The sequence below is a fragment of the Mustela lutreola genome, chromosome 8 (assembly GCF_030435805.1).
Source record: "Mustela lutreola isolate mMusLut2 chromosome 8, mMusLut2.pri, whole genome shotgun sequence".
NCBI lineage: Eukaryota > Metazoa > Chordata > Mammalia > Carnivora > Mustelidae > Mustela > Mustela lutreola.
The window spans coordinates 49,534,409-49,555,609 of record NC_081297.1 but is presented as its reverse complement, the minus strand read 5'-3'; the positions used below and the strand labels follow the sequence as shown (position 1 = coordinate 49,555,609).

At 48.3% G+C, this 21,201-nt stretch overlaps 1 protein-coding gene across 3 annotated transcripts; it reads left to right on the top strand.

The window, feature by feature from the left end:
• Window positions 1-1,889: 1,889 nt before the first annotated feature.
• FOXJ2 (forkhead box J2) lies at window positions 1,890-20,906 on the top strand. 3 transcript variants are annotated; one of them, XM_059184727.1, is made up of 11 exons: window positions 1,890-2,225; window positions 8,421-8,767; window positions 10,069-10,143; window positions 11,081-11,149; window positions 11,303-11,443; window positions 11,887-11,941; window positions 14,587-14,973; window positions 15,376-15,477; window positions 16,039-16,248; window positions 16,873-16,971; window positions 18,150-20,906. In XM_059184727.1, exons 2-11 carry the CDS (start codon window positions 8,435-8,437, stop codon window positions 18,236-18,238), a joined length of 1,560 nt encoding a protein of 519 aa, XP_059040710.1. In that variant the 5' UTR covers window positions 1,890-2,225; window positions 8,421-8,434; the 3' UTR covers window positions 18,239-20,906. The 3 variants fall into 3 exon arrangements, with proteins under 3 accessions (XP_059040710.1, XP_059040709.1, XP_059040711.1); XM_059184726.1 differs by having other exon boundaries at window positions 11,887-12,085; XM_059184728.1 differs by lacking the exons at window positions 1,890-2,225; window positions 8,421-8,767 and adding an exon at window positions 8,864-9,144 and having other exon boundaries at window positions 11,887-12,085.
• The last annotated feature ends 295 nt before the right edge of the window (window positions 20,907-21,201 follow it).

Below are 21,201 nucleotides of genomic sequence, written 5' to 3'. Positions count from 1 at the left end.
TTATGGGATTGCTAGAAGAATTAAATGGGGTAACACATGCAGAGTTCTTAGCTCAATGCCTGGCACACTGTAAATATAATGCAATTTTATACAAGGGTAACTTAAACAGTATCATACATTTAGCCAGAAGATAAAAGACTTTACTATCTAAATGTGAAATGTAGTCATCAAGTTGTAATCCAGAATACGCAGTCTTTTCTTTTGAGCAATTCAAATATTTCATGGATGATATTTTTTGCTTTCATATTATTTTATGTGATAGAAATTAGAATAGTTTGAGAAAAGTTTAAACAGGTCAGAGGGTGAAATATGTAAGAGTTTCTAGAGGAATAATATGACTGAAGGAGGAAAAGTTAGAGGTGGGCTCCCGGGTGGCATATTCTGTCGTCAAGTGAACTGAACGAGAAGTCATGTTTTGCATCCTTTGTATACTGTACAGTTTAAAAAGCATTTTCACATCAGTTATCTCCTGTGGTCCTTGCAACAGGCCTAGTGGGTGGGTAGTCAGGGCGAGTATCGAGGTCCCCTCGTCGCTCAGCCCCCGCGGAAGAGGGGCCTTGTACAAGTTCATACGGAGTTTAGCCTAGAGTTCTCTCCGTGACACGCTCCTTCTCTCTTCACACATCCGCTCCTTCAACAGCACGTACTGAACTCCAGGATGGGGTCAGAATGACAGACTAACCCGGTCCCAACGCCATACCCCCTTATACACCGTCTCCGGGGAGCGGGAAGCCCATCAGCGCCGTTCCGGAGAGAACACCTCGGGTCGGCCGTGCAGAGAACACCCCCGAAGGCGCGTGTGCAGTCGCGGCGGACGGCGTCCGGCGTGACCGGGGGACCGTCCCGACCGAGGGCAGGGGGCTGCCGTCGCGCGCCCAGGCGAGCTGCTCGCGCGGCCCAGTGGCCGGGCGGCGGCGCCCCACCCCAACCCCGCGCCATCCCCCGGCTCCGGGCCGCGCGTCTCTCCCGGCGCCGCGCACCCCGGCGGCTCGGCCCGCGGCTCGGCGCCGCCCGCTCCTCCTTAACCCGCGCCGGGAGGCGGCGGCGGCGGCGGCCTGGCGGGCGGGGGAGGGGGAGGGGCGTGGAGCGCGGCGCGGAGGCCGGGGAGGAGCCGGGGCCTGCAGCGGAGCCGAGCCGAGCCCGAGCCCGAGCCGAGTCCTGACACTGTCCGTCAGCCTTCTGGCTCCCCCGGAGCCCGGACTGGCCGGAGCCCGAGAGGTGGCAGCGCCGGGGGCCTCACGCGCCGAAGGGAGCGGACCGGACGGGACGGGACTAGAGGAGGCGCTGGCCACAGTAGCCAGGGACCGGAGTCGGCAGCCGCGGCCTCCCGGACCCTGCTGCCCAGGCCAGCTCAGGGAGAGCGGGGAGTAGGAAAACCCCACCCTCGGGGGCACCCCGGAGCGGAGGCGGGCGCGGGGACGGGGGCAGCCTCTCTCGCCGCTGGAGCGGAGACCCTTACCGCCACTCGGGCGAGGGGAAGAAGAGACCCCTGTAGGGGAGAGGAAAACCCCCATCCTGGCCCGGGAATAGACCTCCAGAAGTAGAAAGGGGCGATCCTGCTAAAGGAAGCAGACAGCGTGAGCCCGCCCCAGCGTGCCTCCACCCCTCCAAACGCACACTCTCAGCAGTTCAGGACTTTTGAGGCTAAGAGAAGGGGGGACATGCCTGTGGAGTAGGCGCCCTCCATCCTATCCAGTACTCACAGGGGAGAGGAGTCCTTACATTCAGAAGCAGAGACCACTCCAGGGAAAGAAGAGGAGCCGGCTTTCAGCCTTTCAGGAGAGGGGAAAGACTCTCCTCTCAACTTCCTTGTACCTAGACAGTGGAACAGGGCAGAGCCCCTCCGCTCAGATCTCCAGCAGACAGAAAGAGCCCTCCACTCCCGAAAGATCCAGTTTGGGGGGGAGGGGGACTCCCCCAAGGGGGAGGAGACAACTCCAGGTTCGGAGAGGCTCCTCCCCTCCTCCCCAGGGTTACAAGCAGGGTGTGGGGGGTGTGCCACCTTCCCCAGGTAGGACCTCCTTCTCCTCCGCCGCCTCCTCCCTCCGCTCCTCATCCTCAGGGGACCCAGTTTCCCCCGACCCCAGCTTGGGATGCTCAACCAAGTACAGGAAGAGCCACTGAGGATGAAACTCTTCATCTGCCTTTGAAGAGGGGAGTCCCTCCAGCCCCAAACTCCAGTACCAGGTGGTTCCCTCCCTTTGCTGGGGGAAGCTTGGAGACAGGTTAGTGCTTTCTTTAACCTCTCTGTCCTCTTTAGGTACTAGTGGGGGTAGGGGCTGAGATGGTGGCTCTTGGGTTTCATCACTGGGGAAGGTAGAGTAATAACTCAGAGAATCCTCTGGGGAGTGTGTTCTGAGGAAGCTCCTGGCTTCAGACTTACACCTTCTGCAGAGGCTCTGTGAAATGGGTTTCTTAATGTTTGGGGACTCGATGGATGGAATTCCTTTGAGGTCCCTGGGGACACATAGGGTTTCATGCTGAGGGCAAAGGGGTATCAGCAAATGCCTGCATTTTCAAAACTGCATCTGTACTGTGTAATAAGGATGGACACATCCCAACCAGACTCCCAGAGCGCTCTCCATTCTTGGGCTTTCTTACCTCACTAAAGTGATCGTGGCATTTCATGGCCTACACTTGTCTAGGGCTTCCAGTGATACTACCTTGTCTTACCTTGTAAGCCTACTTCAGCTTCATGTCCGCCAGAGCTGTTCTCTCCTACCCACTGTCTCCTTGACAAGAAAATCAGCCTGTCCCCACTCACCCTTCCTCTGACACCAGGAGGCCTCCTCTTGTGGCTTACCTATTCCTGGATGGAAGCATGGCTCTGTCAGTAAAATCCAAAGGGACAATGGAAATCCCTTCCTAAGGCAAGAAGAGAGGATACAGGGGAACGCTAACTCTTGGGTTGAAGTTCTTCCCTAGTGCTGGTCCTGTACCACTGCCCTCATGTCCTGCACAGCTCCTGTCCACAGCTCCTGTCCTTCACTGACAGTTCCTCAGGAAAAAGCAGATCCTGGATAGGAAGAGAGGGGTGTTGCTGCTCAGCCTCCCTCCAGTCTTCCATCGAAATAAGTTGCCCCCTTCCCCCACCACCGGGAGATTTGACCTGTGATAAATCTCCTTTAAGAAAAGCACCTAATAGTTTCATCTTTTCCCTTCCCATTTCTTGTTTGGTTCTGTGTCTCTGGAGTCTGGTATTTAAGTTTTCTTTCATGAGATATGGAGCAGGAATCATCAAAGCCCAGAATCATCAGAAAAGTCGGGAGAAGGGTGCCAGGAAATCCTTCTAGTGGATGCTGGGCGTTTAGCAGTGTGTCTTTCCACCTGGGACCACTAGCTGGGCCCCCGCTTTCCTGCCTCAAATTCTGTGTGCACCTCACAGCAAAACCAAGTGGGAGGCTTCCATCTTACGTGGGTTTTTATGTTTCCTTCTTCTTTCTCTTTCTGGGCCTTGGTGGGCTGTGTGAGTCCCTACATACGTCCACTTGGCCCTGGAGACTACCTGTTAGTGGTATATGAGGCAGGGGTATAATCCAGGTCCACACAGCTGTGCTAGAGAGCGGTGTACATATGTCTCTTAATTCAGGTGAATGGGGCTCTGACTCTGTTTCAAGTGGGTATGTGTGTGGGGACAGTTGCGTTGCACTTTTCGGACTAAGCCTCCAATTACCCAGAATCCTGTGTTTTTGGTAGGCCTCTTGAAGCAGGCATCCCCTGCGGGAGGACATGGAGAGGTTGTTGGTAAGGCTGCCCTGCTGGGAGGAAGGCCTTGGCCTGCCCTGGCCAGTTGAGAACCCTCATGAATGGCTGCATAAGAGTCCTTTCTTGTGGTAAGGCTGCTCAGTGTCAGGCTGTGGCCACTTCTTCTAGAACTAGCGAGAGAGTTTTATTTCTGGTATCTCTGGTCTCAAAAGCATGAGGCTCCTTGGCTCTTACCTCTAGAACTCCCTCCCCCACTTCGTGAAAAGAGCCGACTCTAGTGTAATAGCAACCCATTTCTCCCAAAGTGCTTTCCCAGATGCTGGAATGCAACTTGTTGAGAGACTGAGAGGGAACTGTATCACAGTGGCTCCAGGTGGGCCCCCCTCCTGCCCCCCAACAGTGCAACCGGCCTTACTAGGACGGAGTTTCCCTAATTCTCCTTGCTTCTGTGGAATCTGCTGGGAGCAGATGGCTGTTGGGTTGGATTAACTATGCTTTAAAGAGTGGTGTTTTCCAGATCATGTCTTATGGCTAGACCTGGTCCCTGCTGAAAAGTAGAGATGATATCCTCTTGTTCCTTCATCTTTGAAGTCTGCGTGGTCCTAGAATTGGTCCGTAGTGGGGTGACCTTATCCCCAAAGTAAAAAGTGGAGTTTCTGACATCTCGAAAGCTATTGCAAATTCAGTGCAGGTTTTGTAACATAAACCATGGCAGTCTTGCTGTTTTCAGTCTTAACCTCCACGGTCTGCTTTCTCATTTCCAATATTCTCTGTTTTGCCTCATTCAAAAATAATAATAGCTACACTTACCTAACACTTACTAAATGCCTTAAAAATATTAACTTGAGGGGCACCTGGGTGGCTTAGTGGGTTAAAGCCTCCGCCTTGGGCTCAGGTCATGATCCCAGGGTCCTGGGACTGAGCCCCACACCAGACTCTCTGCTCAGCGGGGAGCCTGCTTCCCGCCCCCCCCCCCCACCTACTTGTGATCTCTGTCTGTCAAGTAAATAAACAAAATCTTTACAAAAAAATATTAACTTGAGGCAATCCTTACAACAACCCTGTGCAGGTGCAGTTATCATCTCTATTCTATAGAGGAAGAAATGACAACATAGAGAGGTTAGGTAACTTGCCTGAGGTTGCACAGCCAGTAAGGAGTGGAGCCAGGATTGAAACCCAGGCATCCTGACTGGTAATTGGTAATGTGGTAAACTCAACCGCTGCTCTATTAGTGCTGGCATTCTGTCCAGAGCAGGAAGATATCACTCCTTAATACCTGACCTTGGCACCATACAGAGAATAATTCCTGGCCTTTCAGATAAAGTGGGAAGAAAACCGTGCCTGTTATTTTGGATCTTACACATCTCATCCAGGATCAGTCTTCCACACCAACAGAATGTCTTTCTGTTTTTCTCTGCCTTTCTCCTGGTACTGTAGTCTTCATTAGATGTCCTGTGGATGTGATGGAGCCTGCCCTTTGGCTGCCTTTCCCAGTTTCTATGGGTATTTCCTTTCAGTCTTCCAGCATGCAGAGAAGAATGTGGCCTGACTCAGGTTCTGCCCAAGCCCAGTGGCACAAGGCCCACCTGGAGAGAGAGGTCTGGGTAACTAGGTTGGTTGGACTAAGAAATGGAAGTAGCTCTTGTTTGCCTTTCTAATATTAGCTCTGAACATTAGCCTCGTGCCATTATTTTGGGGAGCATGGAATGTGTGGCAGCCACAAGCTCATTAAGCTTCATTCACTTCCCTCCAGGGATGAAGCTTTGGCAGTGTTGATGACTTCATCCCTTTTATTGAAGGGGGAAACTGAGGCATCAAGACTTCAGGGAGCAAGGGGTGGCTAGGGACATTTAGTGAGTCAGGGTCAAGGCTGGGAATAGAATGGAGGGACCTCATCTCTGAGGTTCTGTGCACTGGACGGCCCTTCCAGAATGGGGAAGTGACGGGGTGAGGAAGTGGGATGGGTTAAAGGAGCATGGTGCCAAAAGATCCGGAGGACCTTCTGCTGCAAGCTTCTTGTAGCTGGTAAGATTAGGATATATTTTGAGTGCTGTGTGGTATCTGGAGGGCTGACAGGGAGGGTGCTGGAGAAAGGTTGAATTTAACCTCTCTTAACCTGGTGCAGGGGTAAGGGTAGGGAAAAGCATGGAACAACTAGCAAAGGCTGGCAGTGCTTCCCTTTCTGGAATTCACAGTGATTGGATTGGCATGGGTTCTGTAAACCACTTGAAGTCTACTCTCATGTCCGTGTCCTATGTTGGGAGACTTTCAAATGAAGGGTCCACGGAAGGCTTCTGTATTCAGAAGTTGAGGTTTCCTAGGGATCTTAAGCAGAAGATAATAGGGAATTCTTTTTTTTTTTTTTTTTTAAGATTTTATTTATTTATTTGACAGAGAGAGATCACAAGTATGCAGAGAGGCAGGCAGAGAGAGAGGGGGACTTGATCCCAGGACCCCAAGATCATGACCTCAGCTGAAGGCAGAGGCCCAACCCACTGAGCCACCCGGGTACCCAATAATAGGGAATTCTTTATAGACCTCCCCTTCTGAGGAGGACCGAGGAAAACCCTGGTCACTGAGAACCTGCTTATTGTCACAACACTGTTCGGCTGGGATAACCCAGCTATAGGACCAATTCACTGCCCAAAGTGCCCTGCTTTACTCCAGATGCTGTGGCATTTTGATTCAGTAATGCGCTGGGAGGTTTGAGGCTTCCTGGAATGATTAGATGTCCCTATTAGCTTCCAAGTTTCCATGATATTATAAGGCAAGGTGGTGGTGGTGGGCTGTAAAAGAGGGTGGTGGAGAGAGAGGCTACCCATAAAGGGGAAACCCTTTCATGATACTATTTATAAACATAGCTTTTTTCTTTCTTTCTTTCTTTCTCTTGTCAAGTGATTCTTGGGTTTCAGTTGGGTCTCAAGCTGCTCAGGCCCTGAGGCATAAGGTGTTTCCCTCAGCCTTGTGGAGTGGGTGTGTTGCTGGGGAGGAGCAGGGTGCCGACTACTTGTGTGTACATGCAGGAGTTGTGTGGGTGGGGAATTTGGGGGAGAACACAGGGTGAGAAAAGGAGAAAAGGAGAAGGGGTAAATCTCAAGGGGAGGAGAGCCCCAGCTGTGGGCTACAGAGTGAGCTGACAGCTTGCAAGTTGTGTTGGAGGCAGGAGAGGGGGTAGGCAGTCGTACCTGGGATTGAGTTTTTAACGGCAAAGGATGTGGATTTGTGTATAGTCGAATCCATACCGCTCGTGTATTTTATCTGGGTGCGCATTTAGAAATTACATACACGATGTGTTTCTGTCCGGGATTCTGAATTCTGAGGCTCGCTAGCCCTGGTGGGACCGTCAGCAGGGCCTCGAGAAGGAAATATTGGCAGGACTCTCCTCCCCGGGCGAGCAGGCACAAACCTCCAAGCGGCAAGTGCTTAGGGGGTTGCTGGCATGGGCTCTCTGGGAGCGCCAAATGGCTACCAAGCGCTTCCTGCCAGCCTTTCTAGACCCTGCAGTAGCAGAGAGCACCCGGCGCTCTTCACCTCCCCCCACCAAGACGTCACTCCGGCTACACCGATCTGCCAGCGAGAGCGCCCAGGGGGTGTGGGTGGCAGCAGGGTGTGCAAACATCAGGCGTGGGCGGTTTGGCAGCGCCAGGAGTTTGCATGGAGGTGCAGCAAGCGTGCGTGCCTGGCTGGGAAGGAAGGAGAGAGGAGGAGGGCGGGAGAAGGGGAGCCAGCTCTTAGCCCCAGAGTGGCTATTTTTAGCTAGGCTATCTGATTGTTACGGTGTGCACACAGCTGGGTGTCCCCCACCTCCTGGCTCAGTGAAGCCCAGCGGGCTGGGAGGTGGGAGGTCCTTGCCGATGCCTTCTTCCTGGTGTTGGTGTCTGTGGGCGGGAGCCGGTCAGGGGCAGCTTTAAAGGTGTGAGGGCGGCTCTAACTCAGGATCTGTTACCTCTGTGTGTGGCTTTGTGCTCTGCTGGTAATGTACATCGCATATCTCATTGTGATCTCTGGGTATGGGGGCCACTGTTTACATGTGTGTCTTGCCTCTGTCCTTTGCTGGTCCTCGAGCGTAATTTATGCTTGGGGTAAATCGAATATGCCTCATGTGCACATATATGGGATAAAAAGGTGAGGGGTCAAATTCACCCACTGTGAAACATCTGTAAAAGTGTTGGTGTGTGCTTCCTTGCTGTATATTTGTGTTTACTTGGACTGTTTTTCTTTTCTTTTTTTTTCCGGACTGTTTTTCTTTACATGTTCACTTGTGCTGTCTCTATGTATGTAAAACAAGCATCACATAATTGGAGAGTAGACTTTAGCTGATTTTACCTGGTATATTAAGTTTTTAAAAAAAATTATGTGGTTTAAAATATTATGTTGTAGGGCTCCATGTAAGGAGGATTGAGGGAATACCTCAGTTGGGTGGGGGTCTGACTTCTTAGTGCTGAATGGAGAGTCCTGTTGGCTGTGTTCTACATTAAGATGTAAGACTGGTAAGTACCAGTCTGTCATCTAGTAGATGATTGGTGATATGTTGTCTGGGAGCTTTGGGAACACTTGGTTGAGGGCTGTTCTGCGACAGTCTCCCATGGGGATTACAGTGGGAAGAAACTCTACTTCCCTTAGAGCACTAACATTTGAATATTATTTGCCACTAGTAACCAGCTATCACACTCACCTGTTCTAGTTTCCTCTCCCCTTTGTTCTCTTCTCTGCAGAACCCAGAAGTACCATGGCTTCTGACCTAGAGAGTAGCCTCACCTCCATAGACTGGCTCCCCCAGCTGACCCTTCGAGCTACCATCGAGAAGCTTGGGAGTGCCTCTCAGGCTGGGCCTCCAGGTGGCAGCCGCAAGTGTCCCCCAGGCTCACCCACAGATCCAAATGCCACCCTGAGCAAAGATGAGGCAGCAGTGCACCAGGATGGCAAGCCACGATACAGCTATGCCACCCTCATCACCTATGCCATCAACTCCTCTCCAGCCAAGAAGATGACCCTCAGTGAGATTTACCGCTGGATCTGTGATAACTTCCCCTATTACAAGAACGCTGGCATTGGTTGGAAGGTGGGATGACTTCTGTAACCTGCGATTGTTTTTAGCCTTTGACAGCCTTTTTCTCTACTCTACTCTTTTGTTTCTTCCTCTAACCTGGTCCAGTTCACTCTGATCTGTTTCAGAGATGCGTGAACTTAAAATCTTATATCTCCCATCCCCTACTCTTTTTCAGAGTTGAACAACTTTCATAAGGTATATCAGGGAAACTCCAGTGATATCGAGCCACTAAGTATAGTTATGAGGATGGCAGGATGCTGTTGCTCATCATACCCTCTTACCTTCTGAGTCTTCGAAAAGGAGATTCATTCATTTCACAAATACTTATTGCCACTCTACTATGTTCAAGTCACTGTGCAAGGGATGGCATTGCTTCTTCCTACCTAGAGGTAGGAGTCTCATCAGATTTCCAAAGCTTCATTACACGTAGTCCTCATCTTCTGAAAAATTGTATACCAGTAACAATAACAATAATAGTAATAATGATAATAATAAGGTCCTTCACCAAGAGCTCATCCGCCAAGCAAGTAGTAAGAGGATAAGTTGTTTGGCTGGCAGTAAAGGAAGAAGGAAACTCTTCTTCCAAGCAAAGAAGGAAGACTGCTGTTCCCCATCTTTTGGAGCAGCAACTCATTTGCCAGTTGTTGAGAAGGAGGGGGGATTTAATGTAGTTCTTTCACTCTGTAAATCACCGGTTGACATACAAATCAAATGATGAGCTGGAGACTACTGGAAGCGTTCAGCTTTTCCTCCATGACCCTGTCCCTGTTAGCTACCACAACACCCAGTCTCGTCCAGCACACAGCTGCAACATTCTTTTTTTCCTCCAAATGGAGCATTCCAGGGGGCTGTTGAGAGAACAAAGGTGACCTTGTGCCTTTGTTTTGTTTCAAATTTATATTTGCTTTTATTTATATAAACAGTCTTAAAGGGGAGATTAAAATAAATTAAGGCAGATATGTATCTGTCTTAATTTTTCAGATATATATATATATATATATATATGTATATATATTATATACATATAACCAGAAAGATTATATAGTTGTTGTTTTTTATATAGATACCAGAAGCACCTGGTAGTCAAGTTTATAGGCATTACCTCCCATCCATTTAATTTCTGCATTTTCTCATCTCAGGGCTCTTGCTATCTGCTAGATAAGGTCCTCCATCAGTATAGTTAGGAGGTCCTAAGTTTGCCTGATACTTGAACTTTATGATATGTTATGTTCTTTTGTGTCCCTCTGTGCCCTATTGGAAAATTTTCTGCTTTACACCATGCTGAAGCCTAACTTGCTTCTCTGCTTCCCTAGAATTCAATTCGGCACAACCTTTCTCTCAACAAGTGTTTCCGGAAGGTGCCCAGACCTCGGGATGACCCGGGGAAGGTGAGACACTCCTGTAAGCATTGAAAGGAGGGGCAGGAAGGAGAGAGGAGTAGTTGACAGCCTAGAGTCCTGTGGCTGTTTTAATTACCCAGAAGAGGAAATCATGTTAATTAGAGAAGCAGCTTTATTTTTTCTCAAAGGAAGAGCTTGGCTATCACGCTTGTGGGCCCCCACTAGCATGAGTGACTAAGAAAGATTTTTTTTTTTTAAGACTTATTTATTTATTTGTCAGAGAGGGAGAGAGAGCACGCATGAACAGGGGTAGCAGCAGGGAGAGGGAGAAGTAGGCTCCCTGCTGAGCAAGGAGCCTGATGTGGGACTAGATCCCAAGACCCAGGGATCATGACCTAAGCCAAAGGCAGGAGACAACTGAGCCACCCAGCCATCCCTGAAATCCTTTTTTTAAAAATAGAATTATATATGGTAAAGTTGACTTTAATGCCCCCTTTCTTATGTGTGGCCCTCTTTTTAGATGTGAAAGGTAGGCTAAATAACCTTTGTAAGGACTTTTCTCTGCAAAAATCCCATGACTTTTATCTTCAAAAGGGAAAAGAGATAAATCAGTTTCTTCTTTCGAAAGATGTGGATGCTCGAGTTCAGGAGAGCCTTGCCACAGATCACACAGAAGGGGATGGTTGTGTGTGGGCATTTCCAGCTCTTTGAACAAGATACCAGAACAATCAAGGCCTGTGTTTGGACCACCAGTTATAGTTATACCCCTGACATACTCATTGAACTTTTAGGACAAATTTATTCCTCAAAAATAGCCAGTACCCTCGGAACTCTGTGTGATTCTCCAGTTATTTTTCTTAATATAACTTTTTTTTTTTTTTTTTTTTTTTTTGGGTGAAAATCCTCCCAACTATTTGCTTTTCCAAAGGTGGGAATTTTCATATATAATGATTTTGTTTTCTGTGGGTTTGGGTTCTCCTTCCAGGGCTCTTACTGGACAATTGACACCTGCCCTGACATCTCCCGAAAGAGAAGACACCCTCCAGATGATGATGTAAGTCCCCACCTGGGCCAGCAGCTCGGGCTACATCCTGTCTTGTAGTTTTGGTCCTTTCCTATGTTTGGGGCAAAGGGTGAGCTGAAACCATGGGTCTCAGGAGGATGTTTAGTTTCTGCTTCCAGATTTCTGTTCTTTCCCAACCCTCAGCTATCCCAAGACTCACCAGAACAGGAGGCAAGCAAGAGCCCACGGGGAGGTGTTCCTGGGGGTGGAGAAGCCTCACTGCCTTCCGAGGGGAATCCTCAGATGTCCCTTCAGAGCCCCACTTCTATCACAAGCTACAGCCAGGTAAGAAGTAGGGGTGTCAGGGTGCATGGGGACGGATGGATGGGTGGATAGGTCGTTGAACAGAGTCATAGATCTGCCAGTTGGAAATACTGTATTATCTGTGATGTAGTAGGCAGATCAATTGGGAAAGAAAGGGAAAGCAGAAAAGGGAAGCTGAGAGAGAGAGAGATATGTAACAGAACGTTGAGAAAGATCAGGGGGATGAAAAGTAGTGAGAAGAGAAGAAGGGGAGCCAAAAAGGTTATGAGAATGGAAGATGGACGGAGCATGGGAAAATGGCTCGAGGTACATCACGATAGGAATCAATGAGACAGACGGGGAAATGATGTTCATTCATTGAAAAGTTAGGACAGGATGAAGACAAGCCAGAGAGCTTGGTGACCATGAAAGGCTCCTTTCCTGATATAGCACATGGATTGAGTCTCTCTTACTCCTTTCTGCAGGGCACAGGATCTGTGGATGGTGGAGCGGTGGCAGCAGGGGCTCCTGGCCGAGAAGGTGCGGAGGGTCCTCCTCCCCTGTATAACACCAACAATGACTTCAAATTCTCCTACTCAGAGATCAATTTTCAGGACCTAAGCTGGTCCTTTCGCAACCTCTACAAATCCATGCTGGAGAAATCCTCTTCCTCGTCTCAGCATGGTGAGCCTGCTGTTGGGATGAGGGCATGAACATACTTCTACTCCTGGATCGGTGGTACATTCTCTTTCCCTTCTGTGTTACTTTTCACATGAGGAGAGGCTGATCACTGGTTAGGGGAAGCATCTCAAGAAACCAGAATTGTTTGGAGTCAAGCTCTTCTGGCTTAGTTTGGAGCTGTTTTGGAGCTGTTTTGAGAGGCAGGCTGGGTTATTAGCTTCAGAAAGTGAGTTCAAGGGATCCCCCTTCTAGAACTAAGGGCAGTGACTTAATGGCTGCAAGCCCATCATTTAGAGGATGGCCACTAGGGGACAGCAGTGGTTTGCTTTCCCTCAGAATCCGTTTCATTGTGAGACAATTTAATTTTTTAGCATATTTCTAGTTGCTTTAAAAAAAAATTGTGCTCACTTCGGCAGCACATATATTTTTAAAAAGATTTATTTATTTATTTGAGAAAGCAAGCGAGTGGGAGAGGGGGTAAAGGGAGAAGATCTTCAAAAAGACTTCCCACTAAGCGCAGAGCCCACCCTGGGGCTCGATCTCATCACCCTGAGATCATGAGATCATGGCCTGAGCTGATATCAAGAGTCAGACACTCAACCAACTAAGCCACCCAGGCACCCCATGTTAATTTTTGTTAGAAATCTCAAACAGATGCAAAAATAGAGAAAATAGTATAATACACCCTTAGGTTTCCAACTTTTAAGATGGCCCAGTTTAATACATAGCAATATTTTGTTCAGCTCGTTTCATTTACCACCCACTTTTTTTTTTTTAAATGGGAATAATGTAATGCAATTCCCAGATGTGCTATCCCACCTATAGGTACTACTTCACTGTGAAGTCTTAATGATAAAGACTTTGTTATCCACTGCCATTATTATTCTTAACACAGTCAATAATACTTCCTTAATATTAGTTTATATTTGGTCCATACTCAAATTTCCTGTATTACCGTGTGAGAGTAAAGTTCATATTGGAAAGCTCCTTTGAGAGATCACCTGGTCCATATTGGAAAGCTCCTTTGAGAAATCACCTGGTCCAGCCCTCTGCGACTCATGTTTGTTTCTGTTTTTATTTATTTATTTAGATTTTATTTATTTATTTGACAAACAGAGCACAAGCAGGGGGAGTGGCAAGCAGAGGGAGAGGGAGAAGCAGGCTCCCCGCTGAGCAGGGACTTGATCCCAGGACCTTGGGATCATGACCTGAGCCAAAGAGAGATGCTTAACCACTGAGCCACCCAGGTGCCCCTTGTTTGTGGTTTTAAAGAAATTAGAGGTGGGGGTCGACTTCGGGTGAGGCATCAGAGCCTCTTGTTCTGTGTAGTTGCCGTGTACAGGCCTCAGGGTTTGAACGGGATGATGAAAACTGATTAGCAGCCACCTTTCGGAAAATTTATATTAACTGCTGTGGATTTCTTCTTTTATATCTTGGGGGATTTAGAGCTGGAGTTATGCACTGAGATTGTAGCCTTTGCTTGAGAAAGGAATCCAGGTCAGATGATTGATTGATCAGAAGTGTGGAGCAGGGAGGGGCTGTCAGAGACAAAGTGAAAAATTAGAGTGAGTGAGGATTCAAGTGTTCACTCAGATTTCATGGTGGCTGAAAGCTCCTGCCCAGCCTCAGTCTCTAGTTCTTCCCTGCCCAATGTGTGCCAGAAATTCATCCATCCTTAATCTATGCCTCACCCAGCTCCGTTTGTTGGTGGTGAAACCAAGTAGGTAGTAACAGCGACAAGTGTAGATACAGTAAGGAAGAAGAAAGAGTAGGTACCCAGTGGCTTTATTTTAATTAGTAATTTACCTTTTATTTATTTATTTGAGAGAGAGAGAGCACGAGCAGGGGAGAGAGGGAGAAGTACACTCCCCGCTGAGCAGGGAGCCTGAGGCAGGGTTCCATCCTAGGACCCTGGGATCATGACCCAGCCAAAGGCAGATGGTTAACAGACTGATCCACCCAGGCGCCCCTGTGATTTACTTTTAAAACTTCACCTGATATCTGTCTGCTCTTGACACTGATTCCAGGCCTACCCCCAGATCCCTGAGGAATAGAATGAAAGATACATGCTAACCTTTTTGCTAGAATTCGAGCAGTTGTCACACTGTCAAGGCCCTCCATCTGTCCGTTGTATCTATAGAGGTGGGGGAGCCATGGAGGGCAGGGGGAGCCCAGAGGATCGTGCCTTCTCAGGACACCCTTAAGTCTGGGGTTTCTATCTGACGCCTCCCATCTCATCCCTGTGGAAGTCCTGTTCAGTGAAAATTGAACTGGGGTGTTGGTAGGCTCAGTCGGTTGAGCACCTGACTCGGGGTTTCGGCTCAGGGTTTGGGGATCAAATGCCCCACGCGGTGCTCCATGCTCAGTGGGGAGTCGGCTTGAAGACTCTCTATCCCTCCCCCTGCTCGCAGTGCTGTCTCTCAAATAAATAAACCTTTAAAAAAAGAAAGAAAAGAAAGAAAAATGCATGCCCAATTCACTTGGCTGCTTCTTCCACCCTCCAGGCTTCTCGTCTCTCCTGGGGGACATGCCGCCCTCTAACAACTACTACATGTACCAGCAGCCGCCACCGCCCCAGCAGCAGCCGCAGCCGCAGCCACCCCCGCAGCAGTCGCAGGCGCAGCCGGCTTCCGCCCAGGGCCCCTCCTCTGTAGGGGGTGCCCCTCCGCTACACACCCCAAGCCCGGATGGGTGTACCCCACCCGGGGGGAAGCCGGCTGGGGCCGAAGGCTACGGGCCTCCCTCCGTGATGGCCATGCACCCACCCCCGCTGCAGCACGGGGGCTACCACCCGCATCAGCACCATCCCCACCCCCACCCTGCCCCGCAGCCACCACCGCCGGCTCAGCAGCAGGCACAGGGCCAGGCTCCTATCAACAGTACTGGCTTTGGTGAGTACGGAGGGTGTGGTGGGCTCTGGGAGGAGGGCGGGCTGGCCTGCTTGTTCTGACTGGGTCTGGAGATGCAGTTGGCCAGGTAGTTAACAGTGGGTCTCTAGCCTCCCCACCCTTCCCCACCCCCCCACCAGCCCCTGCAGGAGCCCCTCTGAGCCCACTGAAGTTGCCACTCAGAGCTCCGTGTTTTGGGATTCTTGGACCACCTGGGATTGCTTTACAGATTCTCCTGCCTGGGAGCTAGGCTGTCTCTCCCTAAAGCTATCCGCTTTACTAGTCCTCCATCTTCAGGGAGGGAGATTTTCAGATTATCCTGGTGATGTCATTGACAACCTTGCACGTAGTCAGCGGGCTGCCACATCACTCTCTTTATTTTCCACCCTCCCCGCCCCTTTATAGCCTTTCCTCCCGACTGGTGCTCCAACATCGACTCCTTAAAGGAAAGTTTTAAGATGGTGAATCGGCTCAACTGGTCCAGCATTGAGCAGTCACAGTTCTCAGGTGAGTGAGGAGAGGAAGATGACCAGAGGGGAGAGGAGGACCTGGTGAGTGGGAAGCCTAGTAGAAACCAGCACCAGAAGGGGATGGTGAATTGAGCTTTGAGGAGGGAGGATTCCATTGTTTTCCCTCCATATCTCACAAGGCAGATGATGCCAGTGTTATTTGCAAATTAATTTAAATTAATTTTGCCTGAACTCACCCAAAATATGACCGCGTTTTATCCTACCCTGTTTTGTCCCTGGAGTGGGAAGGCTCTCAGGAATTCAGAAACCGGACCACGATTTTGTAGTTTTGTCACTGTTGATGGGCTAATTCAATCACTCCCTTTGAAATTTTGTTTTCTTTACCAGCAAGATGGAAATTGTAACAAGAATTTAGGAAGGAGCCAACAGAAGAAGAGTTTGAAAATGTAGAGCTCTAGGAGATGTCAGTTATTCTTGGCAATGAATCTAGTCCGTAGTGTTGATTTGTGATGTGGTGGGAGCAGTGAGATGGGGGCGGATATGGTAGGGGCTTTGGGACCTCCACAAAAGGTAGCCCTTCTTGCTTCTCTGTTTGTAGAACTGATGGAGAGTCTGCGACAGGCAGAGCAGAAGAACTGGAGCCTCGACCAGCATCACATTGCCAATCTGTGTGACTCTCTCAACCACTTCCTTACCCAGACTGGTCATGTGCCTCCCCAGGGGGGCTCCCACCGGCCACCAGCCTCTGCCCGTATTGCTGACTCCTGTGCCCTTACCAGTGGCAAACAAGAGCCAGCCATGAACCAAGGTAGTGAGCCAAGCAAGTTACCAAGGAGGTGGAGGCTCTGACGAAAAGAGAGGGGGAGGAAAAGGGCAGAAGAGAATTGAGCAAAGTCATCTGATGAGCAGTGACCCAGACTGAGCAGTGGGACTGGTTTGTCTGCTACGTTGACTGAACATCTAGTGCAATCAGTCAAGTCCTGTACTGAAACACTGTATGAGTCCCTTTTCCACCTTAATTTGGGAGATCAGAATTACTTATGAAAAGGGAGGAAAAGGTGCTCATTCCAGATGTGTGTGTCAGTAACCCCTACCCAGATCATATCAGATGGGGTTGTGATTCTCTACAGTTACACAATCTTCAGACCAGTGTAATGAGAGAGGTTCAATGATCATGTTTCTCTATTTGTCATCCTTTGACTAGCCATGATATGTCATAGTTGTAGGGACCATTAAGGTCCCTTTTTGCCCTAAGTGGTGAGGACTGATGGCTCCTCCAGAAAGCCTTTAAGCCTGCTGAAGCTATAGAACAGAGCAAGGAAGGGAGGAGACATCAAGGAGAGAAAGAGTACTTCTTTCCCCCTCTATATTGGGCCCTACTTCACTGAGTATAATGAAGTCTGCTCAAGTAACTCTTGTCTTGCTTTGGCAGTGAACTCTTATGTGCACCCACAAGCCCCCCACCTATACCCCGGCCCATCACCAATGTACCCAATCTCCACCCAGGATTCAGCAGGATACAATCGCCCAGGTAAGAGCCAGGAAGCTTGCTTCTCCCACAGCCCAACACTCTCTACCCTGACAAGTTGTGTTTGCTTTCCTCTGGCTCTGAGCCTGCATTCTCTTCCCTCTTGCTCACCCCTGCTGGGAGTATGTGAGCCTTCATGATTCCTAAGGCTGGAGGGTGGGCCCCTTGCTAGGGAGGTATATGTCATGGGAGGCTAAAGAAGACTGATTTACTTTGAGCATAACTTGTGCCTGCAATAATAAAAGGGAGTAAAAGCAGGGGTGCCTGGGTGGCTTAGTCAGTTGAATGTCTGACTTTGGGTCAGGTCATGATCTTGGGGTCCTGGGGTTAAGCCCTACATCGGGCTCTGCGCTCAGCGGGGAGTCTGCTTCTCCCTCTCTGTCTCCCTCTCCCCCTGCTCATGCTCTTTCTTCTCCCCCCCCCCCAGCCAAATGGATAAATAAAATCTTAAAAAAAAAAAAAGACAGTAAAAGCATGCAAATAGACCAAAGATGTTGAACATTTATGTCCAACTTTGTAAGGCAGATGTGCTAACCACTACACCATGGAACCTATGTCCAACTTTGGAATCTAGATGGAAGGTATGGTCAGGCAGATACATTGAGCACGTTATACAGACATACCTGCTCTGTGCTCATGTCTGTTTTCCTGTCACCTGACTCCTGTATCAGGGGTCTGGGATTGAACTACCTCTGATGGTGGTGGAGGTAGACCCTAACTTGCCATAAATAATATAAAATGAACAGATCGTTTGCTTTTAAATACATTTCAGAAAAATTGCTGTTATTATCCTGCCTAACCACAAGGGTTTCGAATTTTTTGGGTGACATCAGACTCTTTGTCCATATCTTCCTTATCCATGTAACACGTCTACAAATTTCTATACTGTGATTTCATATAATAGTACATTGTGTATGTTTTTTTCATTACTACATGGTTTTCATAAGTATAATTCTTGGGGGCTGCATAGTGTTAAATTGCTATGTGCCCTCGTTTACTCTGGTTTATTTCCTGGACCCACTGGAGTGGCACTAGCAACGGAAACAACTCTGGGCTGATAAGGAGCATAGTTTCACCAGCCCTTCCTCGTGGTCCTATTCAGGGCTGAGCACTGCCTATCTAGATGGATAGAATAACTTCCCATCCACTCTCCTTTTAATTTCTTTGTCTCTTCCTGACAGCACACCATATGGTACCTCGGCCACCGGTCCCCCCTCCAGGTACCAATGAGGAGATCCCTGATGACTTCGACTGGGACTTGATCACTTAGGGCCTTATGGAGCGTGGCCATGAGCTCAAGGCTGGGTGGCGAAAAGTCTGGCAGTGGGGCAGGAGCAGCCCCAGCCCATCCCTTCCTCCTTGCTGTATATACTTACATATCCTCTTTTTTCTTGCTCTGTCAGAAAAGCCACCACAAGATGCTGCCGAAGATAACCCCCCTCTTTCCTGCCTCCTTCTTCCTCTTCCCTCTTGTTTTTTTCTGAATTCTTTTTTTATTATTCTTATTATGGTATTATTATTATTATTGTTATTATTATTATTGGTTATCTGCTGCCCCCAGTCTTCTGCCCTCCTTCACAGACCGTGTCTGTCCCTTGCTAATTTAAAATCATCTGGCCAGAAGGTGAGGCCTTGGTGGCTACAGAGAAAGGTTTCAAATTTTGATTTACCTTTCTCTTTGAGAAACTCAATGCTAATCTCACCGTCTGACCCTAAATTGTTTTCTGTTCCTGTCAGTTCAGTCTAGTACTAGAGAAGCCACATTCTCAAGTAAAAAGAGATCTAAAACACCGCTGGGCAGCCATGAATTTGCAGGTTTTACTCAATGGTGCTAATTTTGTCCTCTGAGCTCTTCCTTGTCCCTTTTATCTTCGATCCTTACTTCTCCCGATCCTCACTTCCCATCTAGGGTAAGAGTGATGGTGGTGGTGCAGAAGGGTGACCATTAAATCCTAGAAGAATAAGACTTATGGGTTGGGTGGAGTCAAGCAGTGCAGAGGGTGATGGAATATAAAACAATCAGTTTCTATATGCTACTAGAAACTTCCATGGGCTTGTTCCCAGCCCTTAGTCTATTGGAGATAGAGTTGGTCTTGCTTCTGTGGTAAGGATGAGGATACCTGTTCAGCGTAGGTTCAGCTTTTAGGAGATGGTTTCAGTTTAACCCTTTTGGGTTTTTAAACATAGTTTTCTCTGGAAATTAACTGTGGCTCATATTTGCATTTACAAATTATTCTATAGTCCCCCTTCCCCATTCAGCAAATACTATTTTGTCCTCCTTCAGTTGCTGGCTCAACTCTTCCTCCTCTTTTTTATCTTCTTGCCCCCATTTTCTGGAACTCTCAAGAAAGAAAAGTAAGCCATTATCACTCTTTCAGTTTCATCATGTCCTAGGACAAGATGGGAACCTCTTTCCTACTGATCATAGCAGAACCAAACCTACAGCGTTGGTGGTAGGGGCGTGGGGAAAGGGAAAAGGAGCTGGCATACACATAGGTAGGGAATATTTCAATTATTTAATTATGTCAGCAAATGCTTCTCTTGGAATCCAAATCACTGGGGCTGAAGCTTTTGCCATTTGACTTTCAAGGGGTGAAGGAAATTGGTAGAGGAGATTAAATAATCTAGAGAGGAGAGTTTGTGAGGGCCAAGGGAGACCCCCCAGAAAGAGAAAAAAGGTATAGGGACAACTTCTATCCTTTAATGAGAAATGGCCATGAGTTACTGCTGCAAAGTACTTAGTGTGTTTCACGTTCATTGTTGAATACTAGTTACGAGAGGGAAGAGCAATTTTACTTCTGTGTTTATTTCACTGAATGTTCACTTTCCGAAAGCTGCAGGACAAACGTAAGGAGCGGACAAGGCCACTCTCTCTCTGATTTCTGCTCTTGTTCATATTCTTTTATTTACCCAGGACTTCCAGGAGATCTAGCTTTCCACTCTTCTGCTTTTCCCTCACCCACCCCTTTCTTTCTTTGTAAGGGGGTTATATATGAGAGTTTGTTGAAGAAGGCTGAAGCAAACGGGCAAGAAAGGGCGGTTAACTAAAGAGCACTTTATTTTCTGTGAAGTTCTTTGTAAGAAATGGGGATATGAGTGGATTGAATCCCCCGTTTTTGGGCAGTCAGTGGGGTTGAAGTATGACACAATATTTCCCATTGGGGAAAGGAGAATTTCTCTTAGAGGGTGGCAAAATGCCTTTGCCCTGTGTCTTTGTTCTAGGCATCTCTTCTGAATTCCTTCCAGTCAAGGTGCCTCCTATATACACAACTTCCCATCTGTTCTTCCCAAGATTTCCCCCTTTACAAATGATTATTTTCTCTTTTCTAAACCCCCTTTCTACTCAGATCCACACAGGATTTACGAGGGTAGACGAAATTGTACATGTAAATGTCCCTTGTTTATAATTCATCTGTGTCTTCTGAAAATTAGTCTCATGAAGACTCTGGTGGGCAGCCAGAGTAACTAAAGTTTGGGGCTAGGGGTGGAGACTGGCCATCAGGCCTCCTGGGATTTTAGCTCCCTTCCATTGAACTCAGCCTTGCTAGATGGCACAGGACAAAACTTACCCTCTTTGGGCCTGTTTCCCCTCCCCTCCATGAAATGGAAAGAATACTACTTTTTCTTGTTGGTCTAGCATTGCTGGGCTCAAAGTATAGTCATTGTTGTATTGAGTGACGTGTGCAAAAGTGCAGGCGCTCCTGCCTCCAGGAGGAGATAAGGGAGAAATGGGAGGAGAGGGACAGATGGAGCGGTCACGTGGTATAGATCCACTCATCCTCACTTTCCTCTCTTCGACCCCCAGGTTTCTAGATTGGTGAGTCCTTCGTACCACCTGTAGTGCTTTGCATTGGTGCAGGCCGGCAAGGGGGTGTATGATCTCACAAGTTGTTGTGTTTTGCATGCTTTCTTAATAAAAAAAAAAAAAAAAGGAAGAATGTTTATGGTTTAATCTTACTGGTGCTGGTCTCAGATTTCTTTTTGCCAGGGTAGGAAGGCAGGAAGGGGGAAGCATTTGTCTTCAGCTGGCCTTGTACCCTTTCCCTGCCTCCCACCTCTGGGTCCAAACAGTTGATCTTGGAATTGTTTTGTAAGATTGCTGGGAAAGAAGAATTAAAAAACATGCATTTAACAACATTGCTTTTTTTTTTTTTTTTCCCCCAAATGCTATTAAATATAGTGAAATATTGTTGGGAGAGGCAGTCACCCCTTATAGCTCGGTGTGTGGACTAG

Coding starts and splice junctions, on each gene's coding strand:
- FOXJ2 (XM_059184726.1), top strand. CDS start 8,435: ATGGCTTCTGACCTAGAGAGTAGCCTCACCTCCATAGACTGGCTCCCC. Junction 10,144..11,080: donor CTCGGGATGACCCGGGGAAG/GTGAGACACTCC, acceptor TTCTCCTTCCAG/GGCTCTTACTGGACAATTGA. Junction 16,249..16,872: donor AGAGCCAGCCATGAACCAAG/GTAGTGAGCCAA, acceptor TTGCTTTGGCAG/TGAACTCTTATGTGCACCCA.